General features: G+C 37.6%; 1 protein-coding gene across 1 annotated transcript; it reads left to right on the top strand.

Moving 5' to 3' along the window:
* The first annotated feature begins 424 nt into the window (after nt 1–424).
* Nucleotides 425–20,285, top strand: GDF6 (growth differentiation factor 6). Its single transcript, XM_072151460.1, has 2 exons — nt 425–745; nt 14,853–20,285. The coding sequence occupies exons 1-2, from the start codon at nt 451–453 to the stop codon at nt 15,725–15,727; spliced, it is 1,170 nt and encodes a 389-aa protein (XP_072007561.1). The 5' UTR covers nt 425–450; the 3' UTR covers nt 15,728–20,285.
* The last annotated feature ends 6,382 nt before the right edge of the window (nt 20,286–26,667 follow it).

Raw genomic sequence — 26,667 nt, 5'->3', positions numbered from 1 at the left:
TGAACTTGGTGAATCCAAACGGTTCTGCTCATCACTACTGGCCACAATAAGCCTTTGATATAATATAACTGTCTGGAAATTTATATACATGGACAGCACAATGTTTGCTACAATGTATCTGTGCAGTTCAGAGAGGATTGAATCTAAATCTCTAAACCCTGTGCCAAGTATTAGAGTGTGTTTGGCTCTTACAATTCACTGCCAGCAAGCAGACATAGTGTAAATGGGGACACAATGAACACAAGCATGAACTTTTCATGATCCATTCATTGAGCTGTAATTCTATGGAATGGTGTTGGTGCCCCTCATCCTGCCCCAGCACCATGGCCTGGGCAGTGCAGCACACAGGCGCAGGGCGTGCACTAGGGGGCGTGCCGCGCCGTCACCCTCCCAGCAGCAGAGGAGGATGAGAGGAGAGGCAGAGGCTCAGTCACACACCTCTCTCCTGCCATGGATACACACAGGAGCCCCCTGCCCGCAGCTCTCCTGCTCTGCTGCATCCTCTGGGATATACCCTGTGCCCAGCAGGCATCCATCCCTGCCAGCCAGCCTGAGAGGGCACTGAGGAGACAGCCCAGGGAGGGCACCCGGGAGCAGCCCCGGACAGTGCCAGTCGTGCCCCACGAATACATGATGTCCATTTACAAAACTTTCTCTACGGCTGAAAAACTTGGGATCAATGCCAGCTTCTTCCAGTCCTCCAAGTCTGCCAACACCATCACCAGCTTTGTGGACAGATACTGGGGTAAGCCGTGCCAGCAGGTACTTGTAGTGCAGCTGTGATACCAGGCTGTGCCAACAGGGACTATACCCAGGATAGAGATCGGATCCGCCTGTCTGTGGAAATATCTATCTATCAAATAAATTATCTATCTATAAATCTCATATCTCTATCCATCTATTAACTATTTATCACTTCTATTTATTCTCTATCTATCTATCTATATACTTATATATCTCTATAGATATCATCAATCTATATACTCATATATGTATGTCTACTATTTATCTATATACTTATATATCTGTATGTCTATAATCCATCTATATATTTATGTATCTCTATGTCTATTATCTATCTATATATTTATGTATCTCTATGTCTATTATCTATCTATATACTTATGTATCTGTATGACTATTATCTATCTATCTGACAACTGACGTTTTATCACTTCTTTATCTATCTATTTATCTAACTGTCTCTCAAGTCTATCTGATATCTATATATCCCTTTCTCATTCTCTCATGGCTCTCTTTTCTGTCTCTATTCCATCTATCTACCTATCTTTCCCACATCTGCCTTTTTATCTCTTCTATTTACCTTTATGTCGATGTATTTAGTTTTCTTTCATACAGCGACCTGCCACCAGTTTATCATATACGCATCTGTATATATATATATATTAATCTATCTGTGTATCAATCTTTATTTATCTGTCTATCATCTTTGTATCCTAATAGTTATAGTCTATATATCGTCAATATATCTCTGTATCCGTATATCTTTCTATCTGTCCTCACATGAGCACCAACTGCTTCTCTGCAAGTAGATGAACAAAAAACCCCGGCATATATATATATATATATATATATATATATATATATATATATATATATAAATATAGTACAGGTCCCTCTATCTATGTATATACTGTATTTACACTAAATGTGTCCACTTAACTCAGTGCAGCAGTGTAGCCCCTATATCTATGTATAAACTGTTTGTACACTTTATGTGCCTCGTGCAGCCCCTGTGTATCTATATCTATCTATCTATCTATCTATCTATCTATCTATCTATCTATCTATCTATCTATCTCTATTTATCTTGTGTACACTATAATTGGCATGTACAACCCCCTGTATATGTCTGTATGCATATGCTGTATGTGCACCATATGTACCCAATGCAGTAGCCCGTGTAGCCCCATGTATCTATGTATGTACTGTATGTACACTATATGTGCCCAGTGTAGTCCCTCTATCTATGTATATGCTGTACGTACACTATATGTGCCTAGTGTAGCCACCTGTATCTTTGTATATATTGTATGTACATGACATGTACCCGGTGTAGTCCCTGTATCTATGTATGTATTGTATGTACACTATATGTTCCCAGTGTAGTCCCTGTTTCTATGTATATACTGCATATACACTATATGTGCCCAGTGTAGCCCGTTGGATCTATGTATAAAGTCTATGTACACTATGTGTGCCAGTGTAGCCCCCTGTGTCTATATATATACTGTATGTACACTATGTGTACCCAGTGTAGCCCCCTGTGTCTATATATATACTGTATGTACACTATGTGTACCCAGTGTAGCCCCCTGTGTCTATATATATATACTGTATGTACACTATGTGTACCCAGTGTAGTCCATGTATCTATGTATATACTTTATGTACACTATATTTGCCCAGTGTAGCCCCTTGTATCTATGTATATACTGTATATACACTATATGTGCCCAGTATAGTCCCTGTATTTATGTATATACTGCATATACACTATATGTGCCCAGTGTTGTCCTTGTAGCTATGTTTGTACTGTATGTAAACTATATGTGCCCAGTGTAGTCCCCGTATCTATGTATATACTGTGTGTACACTATATGTTCCCATTGTAGCCCCTATAACTATGCATATAATATATGTACACTATATGTGCCCAGTGTAGTCCCTATATTTATGTATATACTGTATGTACACTATATATGCTCAGTGTAGTCCCTGTATTTATGAATATACTGTGTGTACACTATATGTGCCCAGTGTAGTCCCTGTATCTATGTATATACTGTATGTACACTCTATGTTCCCAGTGTAGCCCCCTATATCTATGTATATAATATATGTACACTATATGTGCCCAGTGTAGTCCCTATATGTGTGTATATACTGTATGTACACGATATGTGCTCAGTGTAGTCCCTGCATTTATGTATATACTGTATGTACACTATGTGTGCCCTGTGTAGTCCTTGTATTTATGTATATACTGTATGTACACTATATGTGCCCAGTGTAGTCCCTGTATTTATGTATATACTGTATGTACACTATATGTGCCCAGTGTAGTCCCTGTATTTATGTATATACTCTATGTACACTATATGTGCTCAGTGTAGTCCCTGTATTTATGTATATACTGTATGTACACTATATGTGCCCAGTGTAGTCCCTGTATTTATGCATATACTGTATGTACACTATATGTGCCCAGTGTAGTCCTTGTATTTATGTATATACTGTATGTACACTATATGTGCTCAGTGTAGTCCCTGTATTTATGTATATACTCTATGTACACTATATGTGCTCAGTGTAGTCCCTGTATTTATGTATATACTGTATGTACACTATATGTGCTCAGTGTAGTCCCTGTATTTATGTACATACTCTATGTACACTATATGTGCTCAGTGTAGTCCCTGTATTTATGTATATACTGTATGTACACTATATGTGCCCAGTGTAGTCCCTGTATTTATGTATATACTCTATGTACACTATATGTGCTCAGTGTAGTCCCTGTATTTATGTATATACTGTATGTACACTATATGTGCCCAGTGTAGTCCTTGTATTTATGTATATACTTTATGTACACTATATGTGCTCAGTGTAGCTCCTGTATCTTTGTATATACTGTATGTACACTATGTGTGCCCAGTGTGGCCCCTTGTGTTAGGGTGCAGATAACATTACAATTGGTTTTGGGGGGAGGGCCACGCTGTGTGTTTTGTCTTTCTATCTTATCCCCTTTAGATATTTTTATCTAGTCCAGCTTTAAAGTCAATAGAGAGTTCAGTCTGAATATGGGCAAACATTTGCCAAACTCACTGGATCTTATCAGTCACGACCAGGCAGAAGGAGCAATGTATAAAGCCCCTATATCCAGGGGGGTCTGATAACGAACTGCATTCACCTGCAATGTGTACACTGAGCCTTGTTTGGATACCTGGTTATAGATGGATTGTTAACCCTTTGTGGTGATACATAACATAAAGGATGAGCATGAATGTCACCACTATTACCTCCCCCTCTCCCCTTTATCACCCCCAAGGCAATTGCTTTATACAGATGCAGGCTTTCTTCATCCCCCTCCCTCTCTGTGTGACTTAACTTCCCAAAGTGGTGGAGTTTTGCAGTCTAGGGGCTCAGAAATTAATTCTGCTTGTGATTCCATTTTATGATTCTCTAATCCCAGCCATAAAATGTGATCCTGTACCCTGATTTATGTGTATTTTCTTCTTCTTGTACCTCATTATGGACTGATTAATTAACAGAGTGTTGTAAATTCTTTCTCCCCCACCCCACCTCTCCACATGCCCCCACCACCATGGGAGCTGCCCCTGGTCAACCTGACTGTAGAAGGTGCAGCAAGCTGAGCTGAGTCAGTGGGGTTCTGGAGAGCAAATTAACTTACTATATTTTATGTTGATTTTAGGACAAAACTTCTCCTTTGAAAAGCCCCATGGTCCCTTTGTAGTTATATGAGCTGGTTATTTAGTCTCAGTTTCCATAAAAAAACTCACTTAAGATGTGTTTGCCCAAAGGGCTTGTTACAAGACAACCATTATCTTGCTGAAGGGCTACAATAATGAGTAGGACTGGTGCTGAAATCAAAGAGAGTGTGTTGTCTTCTGAGAAGCTTCATGGAGAACTTTCTTGGAGAACCTTGAGAATTGTTCTAGAACTTGTGTTTCCTAGGAGTTCGCTCCATTGCTAGACATTCCTTGAGCTCTGAACGAGACCCCCCTGGACTTACTGGTCCTTTAAGCCAAAGCCTCACTTTCCAACTTGATTTTGATGTGATGTGTCACAGGCTGTGACCTCTTCCTGGACCTTCTGAGTTTTGCTTAGCATCAAGCCACTGATTGGACTATTTGAACTCATGATCTAATTGAGTGTACATGTCATAACATATCAAATATTGTCTAGTCTTCCATAATGAAGGGGGGACCAGCCTATGGCACATCCCCAAGAACTTCAAGAGGACTTCCGCTCCTGTGATGTCCTCCTACCTCCCAGCTAATTGGTGCCTCCTCTCTAGATGTGAAAGGTTGCTGTCAATCCCCTTGTAGACAGATTAGCTCCCAAAAAAACGACTCAATTAGATACGTTTCGTTTTTTCAGGAGGAGATAAAAGACTTTACTGCCTGAAAGAACATTCTTTTCTGTATGGATGGAAATGGGTCAGTTGAATGTGAAAGTTATCTAATTGACAAAAAAACAATGTCTCACATAAGGTTCTTCTGAGCCTTCAAAGCCTTCTACAACCTTGGCCACACATCCTGTCTCCTCCACTATCATGCTTGGACTTGTGGTCCTTCAGAACCTACAGAATCCATGGACATGAGACAACATGGAGAACATTATTCAATTGAGACAAAGCCAAGCTCTCCATCCACACCCAACCAGAGCTCCCACTCAGCTTTGTCGAAATTGTGAATTTGGAAAGACACTTGGTGTAGATGTTAATGAGATCATTTTGGTGCACATTATAGGGAAGAAATGTGTTGTTGGTTCCTTAGTGATTTGGAGGAGCAGAATACAAGAAAGAAGGGGGAGGGGGAGGTCACTGATGTTTGTACATTAGTTTGTGTTCAGACAGGACTTCGCTTATTGTAGGAAAATTACTGTTGGCACATGAAGTAACTCATTAAAACGCAGATGGTGCCTGCTGGCCCCAGGACCCCCAGCAATGGGACAATTAGGGAGAAGCTCTGCGCTGGAGAAGGGGACGAGTTCTCCCCTAGTAAAGGGGGGCTCCAAATAACTTTTATCATAATCTATTAAATGGATATTGTATGAAAATAAATCTATACTTAACTGAAACAAAAATATATTGTATGTCAAATGTAATAATATTATAATATAATTCATACATTCTATGGCTGCTACTAATAATAATAATAAAAATTATTTAAAGAATACTTCTACTACCTTTAATAGTAATCATATAATACATACTACTAATGTCACCAACAGTAGTAGTAATAATAATAATGCAATATATATTGCTACTACTACCACCAGTATACTTCTACTACTATTAATAATGATGATACAATAGATATTACTACTACTACCACTTGTAGTACAACTTTTACTAATAATAGTAACATTACAATATATACATACTACTACTCCCTCCACTAATAGTAATAATCGTAGTAACAATATAATACAAACATACTAATACTACCCCCTCTACTATTACCACTACAACTAATAATAATAATAGTTATAATACAAATAATACAATATATACATACAACTACTATCACTACTAATAATAAGATACATAGATACTACCACCTGTACTACTACTACTACTACTACTACTACTACTACTAATAATAATAATAATAATAATAATAATAATAACAATAATACAATACACAACAATTATAATAAAAGAATGCATTTGCGACACATACTGATACATTTTTGTAATATTTACATTTCCATCTCTTCCTCACAAACAAATAATTATCAATTATTTCCATGTAGTTGCTGTTTTATTTTAGAAAACAAATGGTATATTTCTAGTAAACTATTACTACTATTGTCACAGTAGTCGCTCAGTCACTCACCACCTCGCATATACAAGCAGTGGGAGCATTAGTATATATATGGAGGAGATGGAACTCTCAGCCCTGCCTGCACCATAGTTCTGCCCCAGAATTGTTGTGGTTGGCAGAGAGAGAATGAAATATGTGAAGGAAGTATTTTAATGGGTAAGAAGGGAATAGTCTACTGTTAATTATTCGCTGACCTTGTATTCGGTTTGTTTGAGACTTCATAGAAAGACTAATATAGAACAGACCAGAGAAGGAGAGGGATCAAATATTATATTACAAGCTTTTAATTTTATGGAATAGTATAGTTTAGTAGATTTTTATGACATGGATAGATCGATAAATAGATAGAAAGATAGACAGATGATAGATAAATAGATATAAAATGGATAGATGTATCGTTCGACGGATAAAAAGATGATGGATAGATAATATATAGACAGATAGATAGATAGATAGATAGATAGATAGATAGATAGATAGATAGATAGATAGATAGATAGATAGATAGATAGATAGATAGATCAATAAATAAATTGATAGATGGATAAATAGATATGAGATCGATTTCAGTTGAATAGAAAGTTGATATATTTAAGATGGATAGATAGTTATATACATTGGTATGTAATACGTCAATGGATGGCAACAAAAACTGATACATCTATAGGATGTGGATAGATGCTTTCATTTTATTTTTGAGAAGCCATTGTAGCAGGATTGAGATGGATGTATCCCATTTTTTTTTTCCTATTTCCTATCTATCTACCTATCAATCATCTATTTCTCTCCCTACTATCTATCTCCTTTCTACCATTATCCATTTATCTACCCATCCATCTATCTATCTATCTATCTATGTTACATTACATAACGTAGTTCTAAATTTTTATATTTAAATAATATTCTTAAAAAAATAAAATTAAACTACTAATTAAAAAATTAAACTACTAATGTTGAACATGAACATCAACATGAACGAGTAAACCATTGATGTTATAGAGCTGATAATTATATGTATATGAAGGGGGGGGGGTTATTTTTTGCTGGATGCCACTTTTTTTTCTTAACTCTTTCATTGCCAGTGCTGTAAGTGATTGGCAGCAGTTCAGTGATTGGAGACCTGTAGTGAGTGGTTATTGATGGACACCAGTCAAGGGGCTGGACTGATTCATGGCTTTATGTTTTCTTGTGCTGCCAGGTGCCAGGGCTGCCCATGCTTACTCTAGAAGACTGTGTGACTATGAATTAAACTTCTTGCCAAACTCTGTCACCCCTGCAGAGTAAAAAGCTTGTGCTTCATTAACCAGCCATTGCCTGAAGATTTATTGTCAGACAAAAGAAGTTGCAGCTTGTGGGGCACTACAATTCCCAGCAATGCTCACCCAAGACTGCATGGACTCCAACCTGTGACTTTCCAATTCTTGCCAAATGACAACCCCCCACCCACTCCCCCATATCAATGCTGGGCTGTGACTGCTGGGACCTGTGGTGCCAGGGTAGCTGATCCCTGGGGCAGTGTCCTTACGTGCTCTGGTGTTATATCATTATGCTCCTGCTTATAGAGATGCCGGTCAGTGATTTTCCTGTGGCTAGTTAATGGGTCTAGTGCTGGTGTCACTGAGAATCAGGTCTGTTCACAGCACTTTTCCTGCTCCAGCTCCTTACATGTGGTTGGGAGCTGCTTCCTCTCTTGGCACATTGCTCCTGGGAGTGTGGTTTTAGAATAATGTGAGTTTAAGATCTGAAAACTGATGAGTTGGCTGCAAGCCCAGTACCTGATCTGACTGCAGCCCCATCCACCCTACACCCTACAACCCTGCCATACACCCCTGCAATACACCCCTGTCACACATCATAAAACCCTGTCATACACCCTACAACCCTGTCATACACCCCTGCCATCCATCACTACCATCCACTTCTATCATACACCACTGCCATATACCCTCCACCCTTACCATCCATCACTGCCATCCACCTCTATCCTACCCCCCTGTCGTACACCCTAAACTCTACAACCCTGCCATACACCCCTGCAATACACTCCTGTCATACACCATAAAACCCTGTCATACACCCTACTCCCCTGACATACACCCCTGACATCCATCACTACCATCCACCTCTATTATACACCCCTGACATAACCCCCCTCATACACCCTAAACCCCTGCCATAAACCTTTGTCATACACCCTACAACTCTTCCCTACAGGACACATGGGACATTGTCTGGATACACCTGTATAGGATAAGGATGAAATAGATGGGATAGATAGATAGATAGATAGATAGATAGATAGATAGATAGATAGATAGATAGATAGATAGATAGAATGTAGATCTAAGATAGATATAGATGATGAATAGACTAATGTGAGAGAAATAGAATAGTTAGGTAATCTATAGATAACATATAGATAACAGGTAGATAGATAAAAAAAAAATATATAGATAGATAGATATGAGATAGATGATAGATATGAGATAGATAGATAGATAGATAGATAGATGATAGATAGATAGATAGATAGATAGATAGATAGATAGATAGATAGGAGATAGATAGATAGATAGATAGATAGATAGATAGATAGATAGATGAGAGAAACTGGATGAAACATCAGAGAGGTATGAGAGATAAAAAGATACATATGAGAGATGTAGATATGAAAAGATTTGATAATGATACAGTATTTGTGAAATAGACAGACCTATGTCAGATAGATATATCATATGCTATAAATGGAATGGAGATATATAGATGATAGATAAATAATAAATAGAGATCAAGAAACAACAGCACAATTAGAGTTGTGAAGAAACAAGTGAACTTTTACTCCATCATCGGAGCAACTTGCTCTATTACATGACCTTTTCTTAAGATGAAGATAGAAAGATAGATAAATAGATAGATGAATAGCAGATAATTAGCAATCAGAATTAAGAATTATTAAAAAAAATGAAGAATCAGCTTCTTTATGGAGGATCCTGTCCTAGATGTCTCACCTCCAGCAGGTGCTGTGTACTGACTGTATGTGGAGCTGCTGCTGCCATTGTCCATCTTTCTCATGATATGATGCAGGGACATTGCCCATTACTGGAGGCACAAATCACATGCATGATTACTGGTATTGTGGGCACAAGAAAGGCTCCAGTGAGGAGCTTCTCACCAACATTCATCAGGTTGCATAACAATCTCATCAACAGGCCAGAAATGAGGTGGCGTTTGGCACCTGGAGCTGATGATTTAGCTGTCAGTGATAACAATCATCACAGTGATACACAGCAGTATAGTACAGCATAGCGCAGCATGGACAATAACCACAATATCTAAAAGAGGTAACATGTAAAAGAAATAACGACACACAATAGAAAATGGAGTATTATAAATATTATAATAATTATGTATTTGCAAGAAAATGTGAAAAAACACAAAATGTAAAAATAAATAATGACATGTAGTGCAACGTGCAATATATTATATATCAATGAAATATAAAAAAATACACAATTGTAAGCCACAAATAATAACAACAATTTTATAACAATTTAAAATATTAAAAATTATATTTAAATATAATAACATTATAAAGTATAGTAATTATTATTATTATTATTATTAATAATAATAATAATAATAATAGTAAAACCACCAGCAGCAACAAGACACCATGGTAGTGCCAAAAGCAACAGTAATAATAATAATACAACCAGAATCAGTAGTATCAGCAGCAATAAGACACCATAGTAGTGCCAAAAACAACAGCAATAATTGATAACAATAATAATGATAACAGCAATAATTGATAATAATAATAATAATAATAATAATAATGAAAGTAAAAACAATATCAGTTGAACCTAAGCAGTTGTATGTAATAAAATTCTATATGATGTAATAAAAGTAAAACAATATAGAATATGTAAAACATTACAATAAAAAAAAAAAAAAAAAAAAAAAAATATATATATATATATATATACATAATATCCCAGTAGAGGGTGTTCATTATCCCAGTTTTAGTTCACTGTAGCAGAGGGGACTACAAGGTCCAGCATGCAGACTTAATTAACCTATCATTTAGTGAATTCTGCACAATAGTTGCAAAAGTAGAATTTGGGGGGGAAATTAATCATATTTGTATTTACAAATGAAGACATTTTGGGCAGTTTTGAAGTAGGTGGTGAATCTCTAAGCATCTGGATTTAGTTATAGAGAAACTTGTCTGAAAATGACTAAACATAAAGCGATTTTGTGTCCCTCCTCCTCAGTGTGTATGGGGTTATCAGCAGGAACCTGGATGAGTGCGCACGAGTCCTATGAGGGGCTTGGCTCTACATGTGGGGGCAGGATTCGTTGTACATTTATCATTTTTTTTATGTGCCTCATGATTAATTTACTTTATTCAATATTTATTTACATTCGTATGTGATTATTTATATTTGTACTTCCCTGAGTTTTTCTCCAGTTTTTTATGACCCGGTACAACTGTTCCAAGGATGTAATAAACAATATTTTAGGTGTGAATATTCTTTGCAGTTTCCTGTGGCAAAAAACCCCATAAAAACTGTAGAGTTTAGTTTATGTTGAAGACACGGACATTTAACAAGATCTAAGAGAGCAGAAGTAAAAACTCTGCATTTTTTGTGATTTTTTTTTTCTCTGCTGCGGCCAGAAGGGAATTATAATTACACTCCACGTACAGACTGAGGTGCGGTATCGCTGCTTGGGGCTCTTGGGGGTTAAAAAATAAACTGTGGACTAGTAAAACTGTCTAGAATATTATTAAGAATTATAAACAGAACGGTGGCTTTACACACGCAGCGTTTTTATTTTAAACGCTGCGTTTTTATAGCAATTTATTATTTATGGTTTTGAACCAAAGCCAGAAATGGAATGAAAAGAAATAGGAAATATAAGGGAATGACTTCTAATTCTAAACCTTGGCCCTGGATTGAAAATGCTGGCTTTTGTTCAAAAAACTGCTGTATTAAAAAATATATGATTATTGTGAAACCAACCCAATAATATCAGTGATTATACTATTAATACTATTTCTAACTAAAATAAGATAATACTACTACTAATAATAAAATAAACATTTTAATTAAAAATTAATGATTATTATTATTATAGTGCTGTGGCTTTTATTATTACTATTATTATCATTTTTATTATTATTGTTACGACTGTAGTTATTAGTATTGATAGTATTATTAGAATACAATTATTTTTATAATAAGAATTATTAGTATAACAATAGTAATAATAATAATGCTATCTTTATGTTATTATTACCATTGCTATTAGTATTGGTATTAATTCTAATTAATACTAATAATAAGGTTATTGTTTTATTATTATTATTATGTCACAAAAATAACTGCAAAGATTACATATAAAACAAAAAAATAACAACTAAATGTAATATAATTAATATTAATGTAATATAATTAATTAATAATAACGTTATTAGAAATCAACCTGATCAATAATACTTATTATTGCAATTACTATCAGCATTATCATTTGAAAGTGTTAGGAGGATCGATTATTACTATTGTAACTTATGAAAATCTCAAGTTAATGTTGATACAAAATATCTGCATTAAAAAAACAAAAGTATATTGTTCTTTTGTACAATAAGAATAACAATATGGTTTTGAGAATAATAACGTGTTATTGAAACTACTGGTAGTTGCATTAGAAGTAGAAGTAGTAGTAGTTGTAATGGTAAACTTTAAAATATTAAGTATTTTTTTAATTCAAATGTCAAGATATTATTTTTTTTAATTTTTATTTTTATTTTTTTTTAACAATGAGTGTCTTTATTTATCAAGATAACAAGTCTGTAAATCCATTAAAGAATAAATAATAATAATAATAATAATAATAGAACTCTTATTTTGTTTAATTAACTAACCTAACCCCCCAATGAGCAATAAGATTATTAATTTAGAGGTGTAAATAAGTAATATTCCAGAGGTTATGCATTGGCTCTTGTACAGTTGTATTGTGTCTCTATAGAAGGCAATTCATCTTATTTTATATATATCAGTATTCCGTCTCCTGTGTCTTCCCCTTAGTCCATTTACATACAAGTTTCTCTTAACCTGTTGTGTGCCAGAGGCCACTCTGCTTCCCCAGTAATGGGTGACTCTCAGTTTTCCTCCCTGCATTAATTAATCTTAGTTGACATCCTGTAGACTCAGCCACATTCTTGGAAGATGAATTGTTCTATGTGTTTACTGTCTTCTTCTTCTTCTTCCTTTGGCTTGGGTTATGTGAAAGAATTCTGCTTCTGGTTCTATATTACAGTATGTTTTTATTTGTATATCCTGGGATGTCAATATCTGACTAGGAGACCCCCTCCCTCTATACAACCCCCCTCCCATCTCTATTGGGAATAGTCTGAGCTTTTGTACTTTTCTGTCCACCCTGCAGAGTCCATTTTATGTGTCCTAAATATTTAATGGCACAAAGGGAATGTGTTCTCAGGGGTTGACAATGTCAATAAAGGTGAAAACACAGCGAGGTTTATGGTGTGTACTAAGTTGTTTTTTTTTTGTTCCATTGAGATGTCTACCTTTAAGAGGGGATTCCCACACAGCGTTTTTTTTTAAAGCAAATTTTAGAAATAATTTAAAAATAGAAACAACATATTTATTTTTAGTTTTCCTAATTTATATTATACAGCTCAATTCACACCTGTGCTTGACAGGTTCAATTTCCCATTTTTTTCAGCTATTATAACAGAATTGTAACAGAACATTGAAGTCAATGGGGAACGGAAGGTGAATGGAGACTTTCCACACATCTTTCCATTACATTTCTGTAAACCGTAGAGTAATGGAAACTCCCTGTGAACTAAACCTTGGGCTCAAGTTGCAACAAAAGATACATTTTTCCAAAAAATACTGGAGGGAATTTATATGAATATCATTGCATTAAACAAGGGACCCATGATATGTCTTTGTGATCTTGGTGTCCTTAGCAAGTACAGACGGTCCCCTACTTATGGACACCTGACTTACAGACAACCCCTTTGCCCACTGTGACCTCTGGTGAAGTCTCTGGATGTTACTATAGTCCCAGGCTGCAATGATCAGCTGTAAGGTGTCTGTAATGAAGCTTTATTGATAATCCTTGGTCCAATTACAGCAAAAAATGTAGAAAATCCAATTGTCACTGGCGCAAAAACATTTCTTGTCTGGAGTTACAATTATAAAATATACAGTTCCGACTTACATACATATTCAACTTAAGTACAAACCCAAGGAACCTATCTTGTACATAAACCGTAAGATGTATGTCCACAGAAATAGTTTGTGTGTCATCCGTTTTCATGGATCTGTAAAAAAAACCCCCAAAAAACAACAGAAGGTTGGTGAATGAGGTCAATAGTTTGTCCCAACCTCTCAAAGGGTCACTTGCATGGGGGTTCAATGCAACCAGTCATAAAATAGGAACGGTTGTGGATGACATGTGTGCCATCCATATTTTTCATCTTCCAATAGTCTTCTATGGGTAGTCACGGGCCACAAAAATGCGTAGGAATGGGACCCGTTTTGAGTTTTCTACAACCCCCAAACGTGAAATCGTGAAAAAAACACCAGACAGCCAAACGTTTTAAGAGGTTGGAAAAATTGGCACAATTTCCCTCCATTGAAGTAGATATATAGAAATCGCAGTAACAGACATAAAGGGTCTCCCTGTTCCTGTGTCATGTCTTTCTGACCCCTCTAGGCCAGTTTGATGAACATGTGACCTCTGATAAATTTTACCTGGGGTTTTAGGTTAAAATCTTATTCACTTTGTTGCAACTGGGTTAATCCCTGGTAATTATGGAAATCTTGAATTGCTGCAACTTCACCCCAATATCCCAAGACCAAATAACTGGAGTCCGGAAGGACTATAACTACCAGCATGAACCATAGTGCTCTATACTAAAAATGGGGAAGCCATGTTTGTAGTAAGCAAGGAAAAAGTTGTCACTTGGGGTGCTTTTCTTTGAGCCGTTTTATCCCGTCTTTTGTCCCCCAGAAGTTTGTCCTGCTTACAAAATAGATGCAAATTAATATTTTGATTTTAATTTGTTTATTAGCTTCAATTCGCTCTGTGAAACAAGATGATAGGACTAGTCTGATCTCTGCATCTGTAGTTCCCCTTCTTCCCGTCAGGTAGACAGGATATTTTCCAGTCTGCTACAGTATAAGTGAAACTGACAGCAATTTTTCTTTTATCTTGCAGACGATCTCGCTCACTCTCCTTCTAGAAGACAGAGGTATTTGTTTGATGTGTCCACCCTGTCTGACAAAGAAGAGCTGGTGGGAGCTGAGCTAAGGATCTTTAGGAATTCTCCTATGGAGTTATTGAAAGCCCCGTCAGGGTTGTACCACCTGCAGGTATTGTCCTGCACATCCCAATCTCCACTGGATTCCAGGACTCTGGACTTGAGGGACACTGCCGTTCCAGGATGGGAAGTGTTTGATGTATGGAATAGTCTGAACAGTGCGAGTAAGGCCAGAAAACAAATTTGCTTGGAGTTGAGAGCCATCTCAGCCATCTCTGGTTTGGAGGTGAGTCTAAGAAGTCTAGGCATGTCTAGAAAACCCAAATCTCATCAGGAGAAGGCTCTTCTAGTGTCTTTCACCAAATCCAAGAAAAAGAATCTCTACAATGAATTGAAGGAACAGGTCCACTCAGCTAAAGGGCTGGAAAAAGAAGCCAGGTTACAATTTAAAACTAAACGAAAGAGAAGGACAACATTTAATAGTCGCCATGGCAAACGGCATGGTAGGAAATCACGTCTTAGGTGCAGCAAAAAGCCACTTCATGTGAACTTTAAGGAGCTAGGATGGGATGACTGGATCATTGCTCCCTTAGAATATGAAGCCTATCATTGTGAGGGGGTATGTGACTTCCCCCTGAGATCTCATCTAGAGCCAACCAACCATGCCATTATCCAGACCTTGATGAACTCTATGGATCCAGGGTCTACTCCGCCAAGTTGTTGCGTTCCTACAAAATTGACTCCTATCAGTATTTTGTACATTGACGCAGGTAATAACGTGGTATACAAACAGTATGAAGACATGGTGGTAGAGTCTTGCGGCTGCAGGTAGCAGTTGCTTTGGATGTTCTCAGTATCAACATAGCTGATATGAAGGGAGATAAAGACAACTCATGGACAAGAGAGGGCTGGCCCAGGACAGAGTTCTTCCTACACAATTGCCATAAGTGAAGAGATTGAGGTTTCAAGTGTCTGGTGCACCCTTTATTCTTGCACCATGCAATTCAGGCGCAGGTCAACGGTGACTTTGTGTGGACAACTTATAAGCGAAGTCATACCCATGTGCCAACTGGGTTAGCAATAAAAACTACATTCGCCTTATGGTAGGTCATAACTTTAGAGTTCCACGGAAAAGATTGTGGCATTAGCTGTCCCTTCCCGTTGGATAAGTTTGGACAGAAGAGTCCTCTTGGCAGACTGAAGAGAACTTGGCCTGTGTATACGGTATATTTTGTCTGGTTAGCACTAAGATCTAGATTTATGTGAATACAAGGCTCCAGACCTGGTCATGAGGACTGCACAAGAAGAGGAGGTGGTGGAGGAAGGGTGTATTATGGTGGCACTTTGTTAACCCCCTTCCCCCTCCATTCTTCTTCAAATCTGATGGAACTAGCGCCATCCAGACCCAGTGGAGGGGGAGTCACGTCTGGATAGCTGAGGATTATGTTGCTGTTGATTTTTGGAGTGTACACAAGTTGCTGTGACAGGCACCTGTTCAAACTGAGTCCATTTAAGATTACAGGAAAGCAATAGTCTGGTCTTTTCATGGGCTGGCATGCGAAGAGTAATCGAAGTAGGGGGCCCATAAAGTTTTTTTCTTTCTTTAATTTTAACTACCTGTCTTATCACCTAGAACTATCTGAAGGTCTGAATTGCTCCAATAACATTGCACAATAACAACACCCAAAGACAAAAAAAACATAAAGAAAGGGAGAGGTGATGAGATGGCGGGTGGTCAATGAAATCCCTCAAGCTTAGAGAGTCAGAAGGTTTCACAGGTCTTTCGATACTATAGGCATTTCTATTCATTTGCGATGGATTTTTTTTGTGGTTTTGTGATATTAGATGCATTCACATTATCTGTGATCACTCCTTAGATGGCCCAATGGTGTTTATTCCCCAAAGGAAGGGGATCTTTACATTATAGTTGGGGGTTCTGGTAGAGACCTTGCAGTTTCAAGTTTTGCCTCTGTACTGGACATGGAGGAAAAGTCACCTGATTCTTATCCAAAAAAATTTGAGTCACAAATAGGGTCGCATATTACTTAATACTATATGGTAGGAACCTGATCACCAAATATGTCCCATTAATTGATTGCATAGACAGCCCCATGATTTCTTTGTAGACTGTGTAATACTTGATTACTCCTGTAATTATTAGAAAGTATTCCTTATCAACTTCATAGGAGGTAAATGTTTAATTATGTGGGTCTAACAACCAGGAACCCTTGTGATCAACAGGATGTCCCCCTGTACTGCCCACAGAGACTGGGCTTTTGGGAACATGAAGCACGCTTTCCATAAAAGTCTTCCCATGTACCAATGATTTGTATTGGACTTCTTTGATTGGTTACAGGATAAGCCAATCCCGAAAGCCATTAGTTGTATAGGCTGATTAGTTATATAGGCTGATTAATGTCACTGGTTGTCCCCCATTCTGCCATTCAAAGGGGTTTGTGACTGTCGGACTCCCCACAATTAGACATTTATGCCCTATCCAATGAATAATGGATCAATATCTATCAATAGAAACCCCATTTAATTCCATTCATACACATAATATAGTTATCCAGACTTTTCACTTAGACTACTCATCATAGACAATGAAACCCACCCATGATGATAGGAGTCCAACGAATGAGACCAAAACAACTGAGAGATGCAATATAGAAACGGGAACCATAGAAGTGAAACATTCCTTTAAGATTAGGGGTGTAAAACAGCCCCCAGCACAGAAAAGATGATAATTACTGGTTAGTTGGATGCTAAAAAAATTCTTCAAACAAAGCAATGTATCATATAGTTTAGACTGTCTAGTGGGGAACATAGTTAGTCACAGTCAATATGTTCATTAAGACAGAATAAAGATGGCCACAAACACATTAGATGAAGAAGCGACTTTTAGGTCTGCCCTCTTCCCATCAACTTGGCCTAATTTGTATATGTTCTTAATGCGGAAAGGGGGGGGGGGAGTGAGTCAATACCAGAGACCTCTAAAGGCAGGCACACAGAAGAGTCAGAGCTCCCCCATGCATATTATTTGGTCAGTGTACCAAAATTAATGGTTACATCAAACTTTTGTCTAACAAAATGACTATTGACCCAATAGCTACCAGTACGTTCTGCTACAGGGAAGCAGGTGCATCAAGTTGACCATAGAGAAGGTAGAGGTCCAACATCATGTGTTACTTAGTACCAGAAATGGTGATCCAACTTTAAAGGGTTGTGCTCAAATTTGTCATCTCATCATAGGTAGCAAATAAGGAGAACCCATTTAAAAAAACATTATCGTGGTTGGATAGTTATATCCCATCATTGGTCCATAAACACAATCAATCCATAGCACTTTGGCTGATCCCATCATCTGGAATCAGATGATCTATATATTGATTAGAGAATACGGTCAAGACTATATATATTTTTCTAAGGTTTAAAATTTTTAAAACCTATTGTCTCCTCTGGTGGACAAGTCCAAACAGCAGCACTTCATTACTGCTATGCCAAATCTCTGCTGAGGCCAACCGGGATTACCTGTTGGGGTTGGATTGCTTGACCTCTTCACCCCTTTGTTACAATTGACCTGTAAATATTTATCTAAATCAATTGGATCCTTAGTAGTACAACTGCATCAGTAATGGGGCTGCACTCTATAGACATCACTTTTCCCTGGCTTAGACAATCTGGGTTGTAACGTAAGGACAATTTTTGTTTTTCGGAGTTTTATTAAAATCGGATACTTAGCTTTGTCTAAAATGTTGATCTTTCAATCCTTCCTTTTTGTATGACCAACTTCATATGTTGGAGAATATTTGATATATTTTTGGGTCCAACATTAGATCAGACTGTTTTATATTTTGGCTTGAAGATCAGTCTATGAATTAATATACATGAAAAAAGACCTCAGAAAATCTGATTATACCTAGTGGTGAGTGTTAGAGAGCAGAGCATAACTCCTATCTTAGGTATTGTGCGAATTGCTGGTAAGTCATGCCAATGCTCATAGGGCCCATGCACTAGGCATAACATACATCATTTTATTTTCTTTATGTATACAAAAAAGTTACGGCTGTGGTCACATTTGTTCTTGAGGCTCCATTACAGATTCACTAGATTCACGCTAAAATGGATGAATCACAAAGAACCCCAAAACCCAATTGGTGTCCAATTGGTGCCTTCCATGAGCTGGATATGTCATTGCCTGAATTATCCTTTCTATTATGATCAAAGAGTAAAAACTAAAATAACACAGCCTAAACGGGTAGTAAAATTTTGGTCAGATCAAATTTTCTCCCTTCCCTGACCCCCATGAAGTGCACTTGTGAATAATGTTGGAAACAGACATTAAAATTTGACTGGCAAAAACAATCAATTTAGTCAGATTTAGGTAAAAATTTGACATAACTTATACTTAAATAATCAAGAGCGAAGGGCGGGACTTGCAAAGCCAATCATTGTCTACCAAGGGGTTGTCCAAGGGTTGTCCCCCATTCATGTACCATCTGCCCTAGATGATGAGCAGCCTCTGGTCATATAACCACTCATGATTGACCACAATGGTTATGTGATAACCATCACTTCTCATGGTTGAGATGGACTGTAAACAGTGGGATGGGGTGCATGGTGGACAGCCAATGGCTGAGTACTGGTTTTAATTTGATTGTTTTTGTAATCAATTTTACATATTTTTCCACATATTTTTTTTACGTAACTTGGACCAATTCTCATCCAGTTTTACAATGAGATTATTGGCCAGACGTTTGGTCTCTAAACTGCTCTCCAATATCTATGACCAGCTTTAACAGATTTAAACATCAGGTCTACCATTTTTGTCATGTACATCATCCATTTCAAACCTGGTCACCAATGAAAAATTTTGGGTTGGTTATAAACTAGACTTCCATAAGATATGAATGGTAAAGGCAATAATGTAAATGCACATATTTTCTATTAATGCACTGTTGTTCTTTACAAAGCTGTAAATATTTCTTAATTTAATAAATCCTTTAGATGGAATGGAAACAAACAACGACATTTCGTGGCAAGGACGGTCTCCGTACCACCGCGTCGGAGAGGTTCCTGTCAGCTAAAGGGCTAATGTAAATTTATTATAGTTATAAATAATAATATTAATATGCACTCAATTTGTTAAAATTTGTAATATTTTTCTTTTTGAAAATTTATATTTGAAATGTACAGGGTTAAGCATTATTTCTTAGTGTTACTTTTTCAGTAAATAATATAACTTTTATGTTTCCTGTGCCACTTTGGGATCCAAGTTAACTGTCTACCTCAATATACTGTATGTCAAGTATCTACAAGATGAAAGGTTTTCTGAGGTGAAGTCATATTCAAGACCATTTTACGATACATTTTGCTGGATGCTACTCAAATTATTACCATATTATTAAAGTCTTCTTTGATGTACAAGAGTTTTATGGTTATTTGTCTTAGTTTTTAGCATTTTAGTCTTTTATACAACCTTTCATCATCTCCTCCAACTCCATCACTTTGACCTCCACGAACTCCACTGATCCTTCCACTGATTTCTGGCAAGTTAGATTTTTTTCTGTAGCCCTCATAAGAGAGTTAGTTTTTTATCCCAAAATGCTAATTACACTGTTGTCAGATGTAAAGGTGCTCCATTCGGGAACTGCCCTTTAAAGGATGTGAAGAGTTAGAGTTGGTGAAGGTGCGGAAATGTCCACTTTTAACAATAATTAGCTACCGACACTAAAGCTGTTTGCAACATCAAAACTATTCTTGATATATTTTTTCCAATAAACGGCCACATGATATTGAAAACACGTAAATCTCGTAAATTCAAAAAAGTCTCTCACAATTTTTAGGATAATCTCTTTTCTTGTTTTTTGGCAATCCGCGCATCTACGGATACACGAGCTGGCACATAGAGACATACGGCATACTCTTGAGATATTTCGGGGGCCACGCCTCCTTTATGATAAATTTTACTGAATACTACTCAAATTATTACCATATTATTATTGTCCTCAAGAGTTTTGTGGTTATTTGTCTCAGTGTTTAGCATTTTAGTCTTTTATACAATATTTAAAAGGAACCTTTCATCACCAACTCCAACTCTTTGACCTTTACCAACTCCAACTCTCTGCATCTTCTAATAGGCATCCTTCCAATGATTTGGGGGGAATTAGAATGTTTCTGTAGCCCTCATTGGTGACTTAGTTTTTGCTCCCAATATGCTACTTTCACTATTGTCTGATGGGAGATGCTCTATCTGTTGACTGCCCACCTTTTAAAGGATGCAAAAGAGTTGGAGGTGGTGAAATGTCTTCTTAACCATGATGTGGTAAGCATCAGTCCAACACAAGTCCAGATAAAAATATGCTACCATCATGTGTCTACAGTCCTTAAAGGAAAGCTTTATTTTGACCATTGTTATGGACATCAGTGATGAAGTATGCAGCAAGTCAAAATTTGAGTAACATCTATTCCTTACATACAAAACAAAGTATTGGAAATGAAAATTGACTATGCTGAATACTTCCATGGTGGCAACTTACTCTCTTTCTCCATTCGACTTCTTCACCTTTCTCTATTGGTGGCAACTCTGCATTGAGAATACATTCTTTCTCAACTGGACTGGGCATCTTGAGAAGTAGCTATCTTGTATCTTAAGAAGTAGCTATCTTGAGAAGTACAGCTATCTAAGGTGTATGGCCACCAATGTCTTCAGCTACAAGACTCAGACCCACCACATTTTCATCAAATCTGGATCGCTATAGGGCCGAAGGAAGATTGTAGACATTAAAATGTGAATGTCTCTCGATATACACAGCTGTCAATGGCGACTTGAATCAAAACCATATGAGGCTCTGCAAAGTGTTTATTTTTGTGGCCACTATGTATCTTTTACTCCGTCTTTGTTTTGTACTATTGTCTTATGCGTCCTTTGGTGGAAGACGAAGAAGAAAAGGTCTTTGGAATTTGTACAACATGGTTGCCTTTGTGACTTCCTGAAAGGGACTATTTAGAATCTTCCTTGTAGTGTGTATACAGATAAATGACATCATTGTGGGATTCATTGACACTAATTGACTCCATTCAAAGAGTATAATCCTGAGTGGCTGTTTGTATCAATATAACATTCAAGTGCTATGTACATCACCATTCAGTGCTTGAATGCTCAGCCTCATAGAGGTCCTCAGCTTCTACAACCAGCAGGGATCTTTCTGGTGTCCAGAGTGCTGTAAATGTTCTTAATAAACCCCATAATTAACAACTCTAGAATAAAGGTATCTCTAGGGGGTTATAAGCTTTAGAGTTTAAAGGACCATGACACATTCTTGAGACAAGTTTGAGGCTAACAAGGGCACTTTAAAGACTTGGGTAACGCTACCAGCCTAACAAAGGGCCTCGAACACCGTCAAACTTCTCAGCTAATTTATGTTAAAATCCTTTTAAGCAAAATAACTCAACTTTATTTCTAGTATTAATCAATACATTTTGATTTTGGGCAAGACCCAAAATTTAGGACCAAGTTTGGCTAAACACTTTGGATAGAGGTTGACCAATAGTTATCCCTCCTGACTTCCCATACACATACACATTAGGCTTGGCCTTGTTTACAATGTTTAGAATGAGGAAGGTCACTCCCAGAATTTATCTCTAGGTATCTCAACTCTCTTGAGTAGGAAATATTTTGGAATATTAAAAATAAATGGTCTATTCTTTCTTTCTTTGGTAGTCGTCATTGGGAGAGATTTAGGTGGCCTCAGTACACATCAGACATTAGTCAGCTGGTCCTGCCAAAATTGACAGCTTTATCTTTCCTCGGTGTATAAACAACATAACCAAAAAATCTAATTTTTTGCAGGACTGGATGACCAGCAACTTGCTTAACTCCCCTCTGTTTAAAAATATTGAGGAAGAGAAGGTGTGGACATATTGGATTTCAAAAGAATGAGCAGATGTTCCCCCTTCGTTATTGAGAACACAAAGGTGTATGCGGAGGCTGGTGACAGCTGGTGACAGGTTACAGTAGCCTATACTATGCTGATGCCGCCTACTTTATAAAACTTTATTTCCCATTACCCGGCTCCCTGCTAGAAGTATGTGGTGAGTCCTGGTGGGGTGTAAAATTCATTCTGTGTGCCTGTGTCTTAATCTCCTCAATGTATTCTCCACAACATGCCCCTCCCTCCCCTGCCTGCTAATCCACATGACAGAAAGTTGGGAGGTGTAGAGGGAGCCGTATGAGTGTGGGGGAGAGGAGGAATGCATGAAGAGAATGCAACACAAATACACACAGGCTCTTGAATCTGCCCTCTCCCCCAGGACTCACCACTGGCTGCTGGCAGTGAGCCAGGCCCTGTGAAATAAAGTGTTACAAAGTAGTGTCAGTGTTCAGAATGCTGACAAAGGCATTTTTAAAAACAGCATTGCATAGACTATTGGAACCCATCACCATCTAAATATGATATTCCTGGTGACAGAATCCACTTAAGAGAACTTAAGGTCAACTGTTTCACATCTATAGGAACATTAAATGGGTAGTCCAGGCCTGACAATTAATGTCCTATTCTTAGAATAAAATGTATAATTTCAAGACTGGGGTCCTGAAGTCATTTTGGGCCAATTGACATAAACTTTCTGAGTTCTTTTTGCCTTTCTTTAGATCAACACTGAATGATATTATAGGTTGGACTTGATGGACCTGCGTCTTTTTCCAACCGTATCTACTATGAATTATTGCACCGAACAGCTGTATACTACAGAATTTAAGGATCAGGAAGTACAAGACTCTGTACATTATATTATTATTATACATATTATTATATTAGTGACACAATTACATTAAAATGAATAGGAGATAAGGTGTAATAGCACAATATGGCCACCACAGAGTATGTAGTGTTATCTTCCTCAATGGTTTCTGCAGATGGAAGAATTTTACATGTTTGTATAGTCTATGAAGTTCGTCTGCTAAAACAAGATAAGGGGAATGAGAAGGTATCGTATGATCCCACACACTATGAATGTGTTGTATAATAATAAGTTATTGGGATGGTCACTTGTGGCTCTCGCAACTTGTATCTGCCCATATAGGGAACGGATACAATACTGAATCTATCAAAAGAAACCACAAGCAGACTATGTGATCAGAGGCCATACTACGTCACTGTATACTCTGCCAGACGACAAGACTCGGAGAATGGAGATAATTACAAGGCATTGATACAATCCGTCACATAGAGACGTTCTCGCTTCCTCTCGCCAGTATCTCCTCTCTGTCAGCTTTGTAGAAGACATTTATTACTCCAGCCTTTAATCAAAGGGCAGAAGCTTATGTAATACGCTGACATCTCCCACAACATTTCCCTTTAATTAATTTTTTTTCACAAAGTTCCAGTTATTTAATGGGAAACCAGGTTCAATGTTATACAGTCAATCACTCCACAATGAGACAACTTGCCAGAGGTAGGACTGATTTACTGCAGCTCAGAGTCTATTGAAGTGAATGGGAGCTGAACTGCAGTACCATAGTATGGCCACTAGTGTTGAGAGCACCCGTAAAGTTGTGTAAAATTAGAGTCTGTACCAAACTTTGGTGGTTTAGGTCCCCCCTGACCTGGCCCTAACTTTATCAGAAGTTTGGGTTCGGCACAACTCCTCGTCGGTAATGCCCATAATTGGTTGCAGGTGTCACCAGGGGGATAACTTGAGGGGTGCAGAGGTTGCTGTTTCAACTGGGCCCAAGAGGCTTACAAAGCCTAAAAGGCGTCACTTCCCCATATGAGAAGACAAGTACTATTAAGCATACATCATAGTTGGGGGCCTGGCACAGACTCTGCACTGGGGCCTATCTGCTTCTAGTTACCCCACTGGGTATCACTCAGGGTGTGGTTTGAGTCCGTTACCCAAACCTGCACCAGAACAAAATATAAAAAGGGGTCCATTTATCACTAACAGCCACTGCATAGAAGATGACCCTTATCTCATCCAACATCATGTGTAGGGGAGACTTGGAGATACCCATAGACACTGTGGAAATCTGTAGGTTCAGGTGACTTTTCTCCCATTTATGCGGGGACCGTTACAATTAGTTTTTTCTTTTCTTTCATTATTTTTGATATGTAAGATTTTTGACTGGGTAGGTTCTTAAAGTTAAAGTTCTGAAAATGTTTTTTCTATATGGCTGAGGGGGGTTTAAAAGTAATAAACAGCATATACTCACCTCTTTTTGCGCCCCTGTTCAGCCATGGCTCTACCTATCACTGTGGGCACTAGCAGCATCTGTGTACAAACCTGGCAGTGATGGGTGTCACCGCGGCTGAACAGGAGTGCAGAAAGAGGTAAGTATATGCTATTTATTATTTTTAAAGCCAAGCCATTTATAGTTTTTTATAAACCTGGACAACCCCTTAAATTTTTTTTTTTAAACTTTATTGCTATATAAAAGCATTTAACATATTTATACTTGTATGTGTTTTTATAGATCCACCAAAATTTTTATCACATGTTACATCATATATGGATCTGACTCACTAAGATTATCCCAAATCTTTCACAGAAGCCCTCAGGACTGACTCATCTGCTCGCCTCTTTCTATACATTACACGTTTCCTGTGCTCTATCCATTCCACTCATGCCATCTTTGATCCCGCAAGGCTAATGGTTTTTAGAGTTGATGCATGTTTATGTCTTTTTTAATTATAAGCTCATACAACCGGCCTTTTTTGTCTTCTTTAAATTACTTTAAAGTCATTCACCGGAGACCCACTTAGGAGATATCTACCTCAGTGTGTACCATAAATTTAAGTTTCTCATGGAGACAATGAATGTTCAGCCTCTGCTTAGTTTAGTAGAGTCATTGGATTCCAGCTGCTCAGTCTATTCTGCATTGTTTCTATGTGGGAGAGCAAATAGAGATTTGAATGACTGCAATTCTTTACTTTCTGCCTTACCCAAATTTACTAAATAAAGTCATGTAATCCCGGCATGCAGCATCTACTTTGAGTTATTTAAGTAGTCTTTTCTCTCTTTCTTTGCTCACAGTCTATCATCTAATAGACCCAACCTGTGCTCTTCGATCTTTCAGTGATTTAGGATTATTCTCTTCTTTAATTGGCACCTCCCAGTCACATCTCCAAGACTTATCTCAAGCTGCACCAAATCTCTGGAACGCCCTACCATGGACTATCAGACTAATCCCCAACTACCAAAGCTTCAAACATGCCCCCTTCAAACCCATCTCTACAGCCAGAACTTGGGTGGGAAGGTCAAGAATTCTCCTTAGAGACTTATAGCCACTAATGCTCCACTATGGGATTCTGGGAAAATATGCAAATAAGATGCTTAGGATAGGATTAGGAAAACCACGCCTCTTTTAGCTACCTTGTAAGGCAGCCCCCTTAAAGGAAACCTACCACTTAAAAGTGGTAGGTTTATACACATATACATGGCACCAGCACCAGCTCACCCTGAGCTGGTGCCATGTATATGTGTATAAACCTACCACTTTTAAGTGGTAGGTTTCCTTTAACATCAAGCATGATTTTCAGGAAGCATAATGACACAATGTGGGATTAAAACCAAACTAGTATGTCTATTCCAGAAGGAACATCTTCCAGGATGGGAGGTATGTGGCTAAATTCACAATACCGCTCCTTCCCTCTGCTAAAAAGTTGTAGAATGGAGGTTTAACAGGGGTTTAACGTATCAGTTCAAAATCCCATTGATATCAATGTGAATGATATGTGATTAGATATGGTCATGAATTTTTTTCAAACGGAG

This window comes from Engystomops pustulosus, chromosome 5 (assembly GCF_040894005.1).
Source record: "Engystomops pustulosus chromosome 5, aEngPut4.maternal, whole genome shotgun sequence".
NCBI lineage: Eukaryota > Metazoa > Chordata > Amphibia > Anura > Leptodactylidae > Engystomops > Engystomops pustulosus.
This window is presented reverse-complemented; position numbering and strand designations above follow the sequence as displayed.

What these genes read in the sequence shown, in the direction of transcription:
- GDF6 (XM_072151460.1), top strand. Translation starts at nt 451, where the DNA reads ATGGATACACACAGGAGCCCCCTGCCCGCAGCTCTCCTGCTCTGCTGC. An exon ending in CTTTGTGGACAGATACTGGG is followed by an intron (nt 746 to 14,852) that starts GTAAGCCGTGCC and finishes TTTATCTTGCAG; the next exon opens with ACGATCTCGCTCACTCTCCT.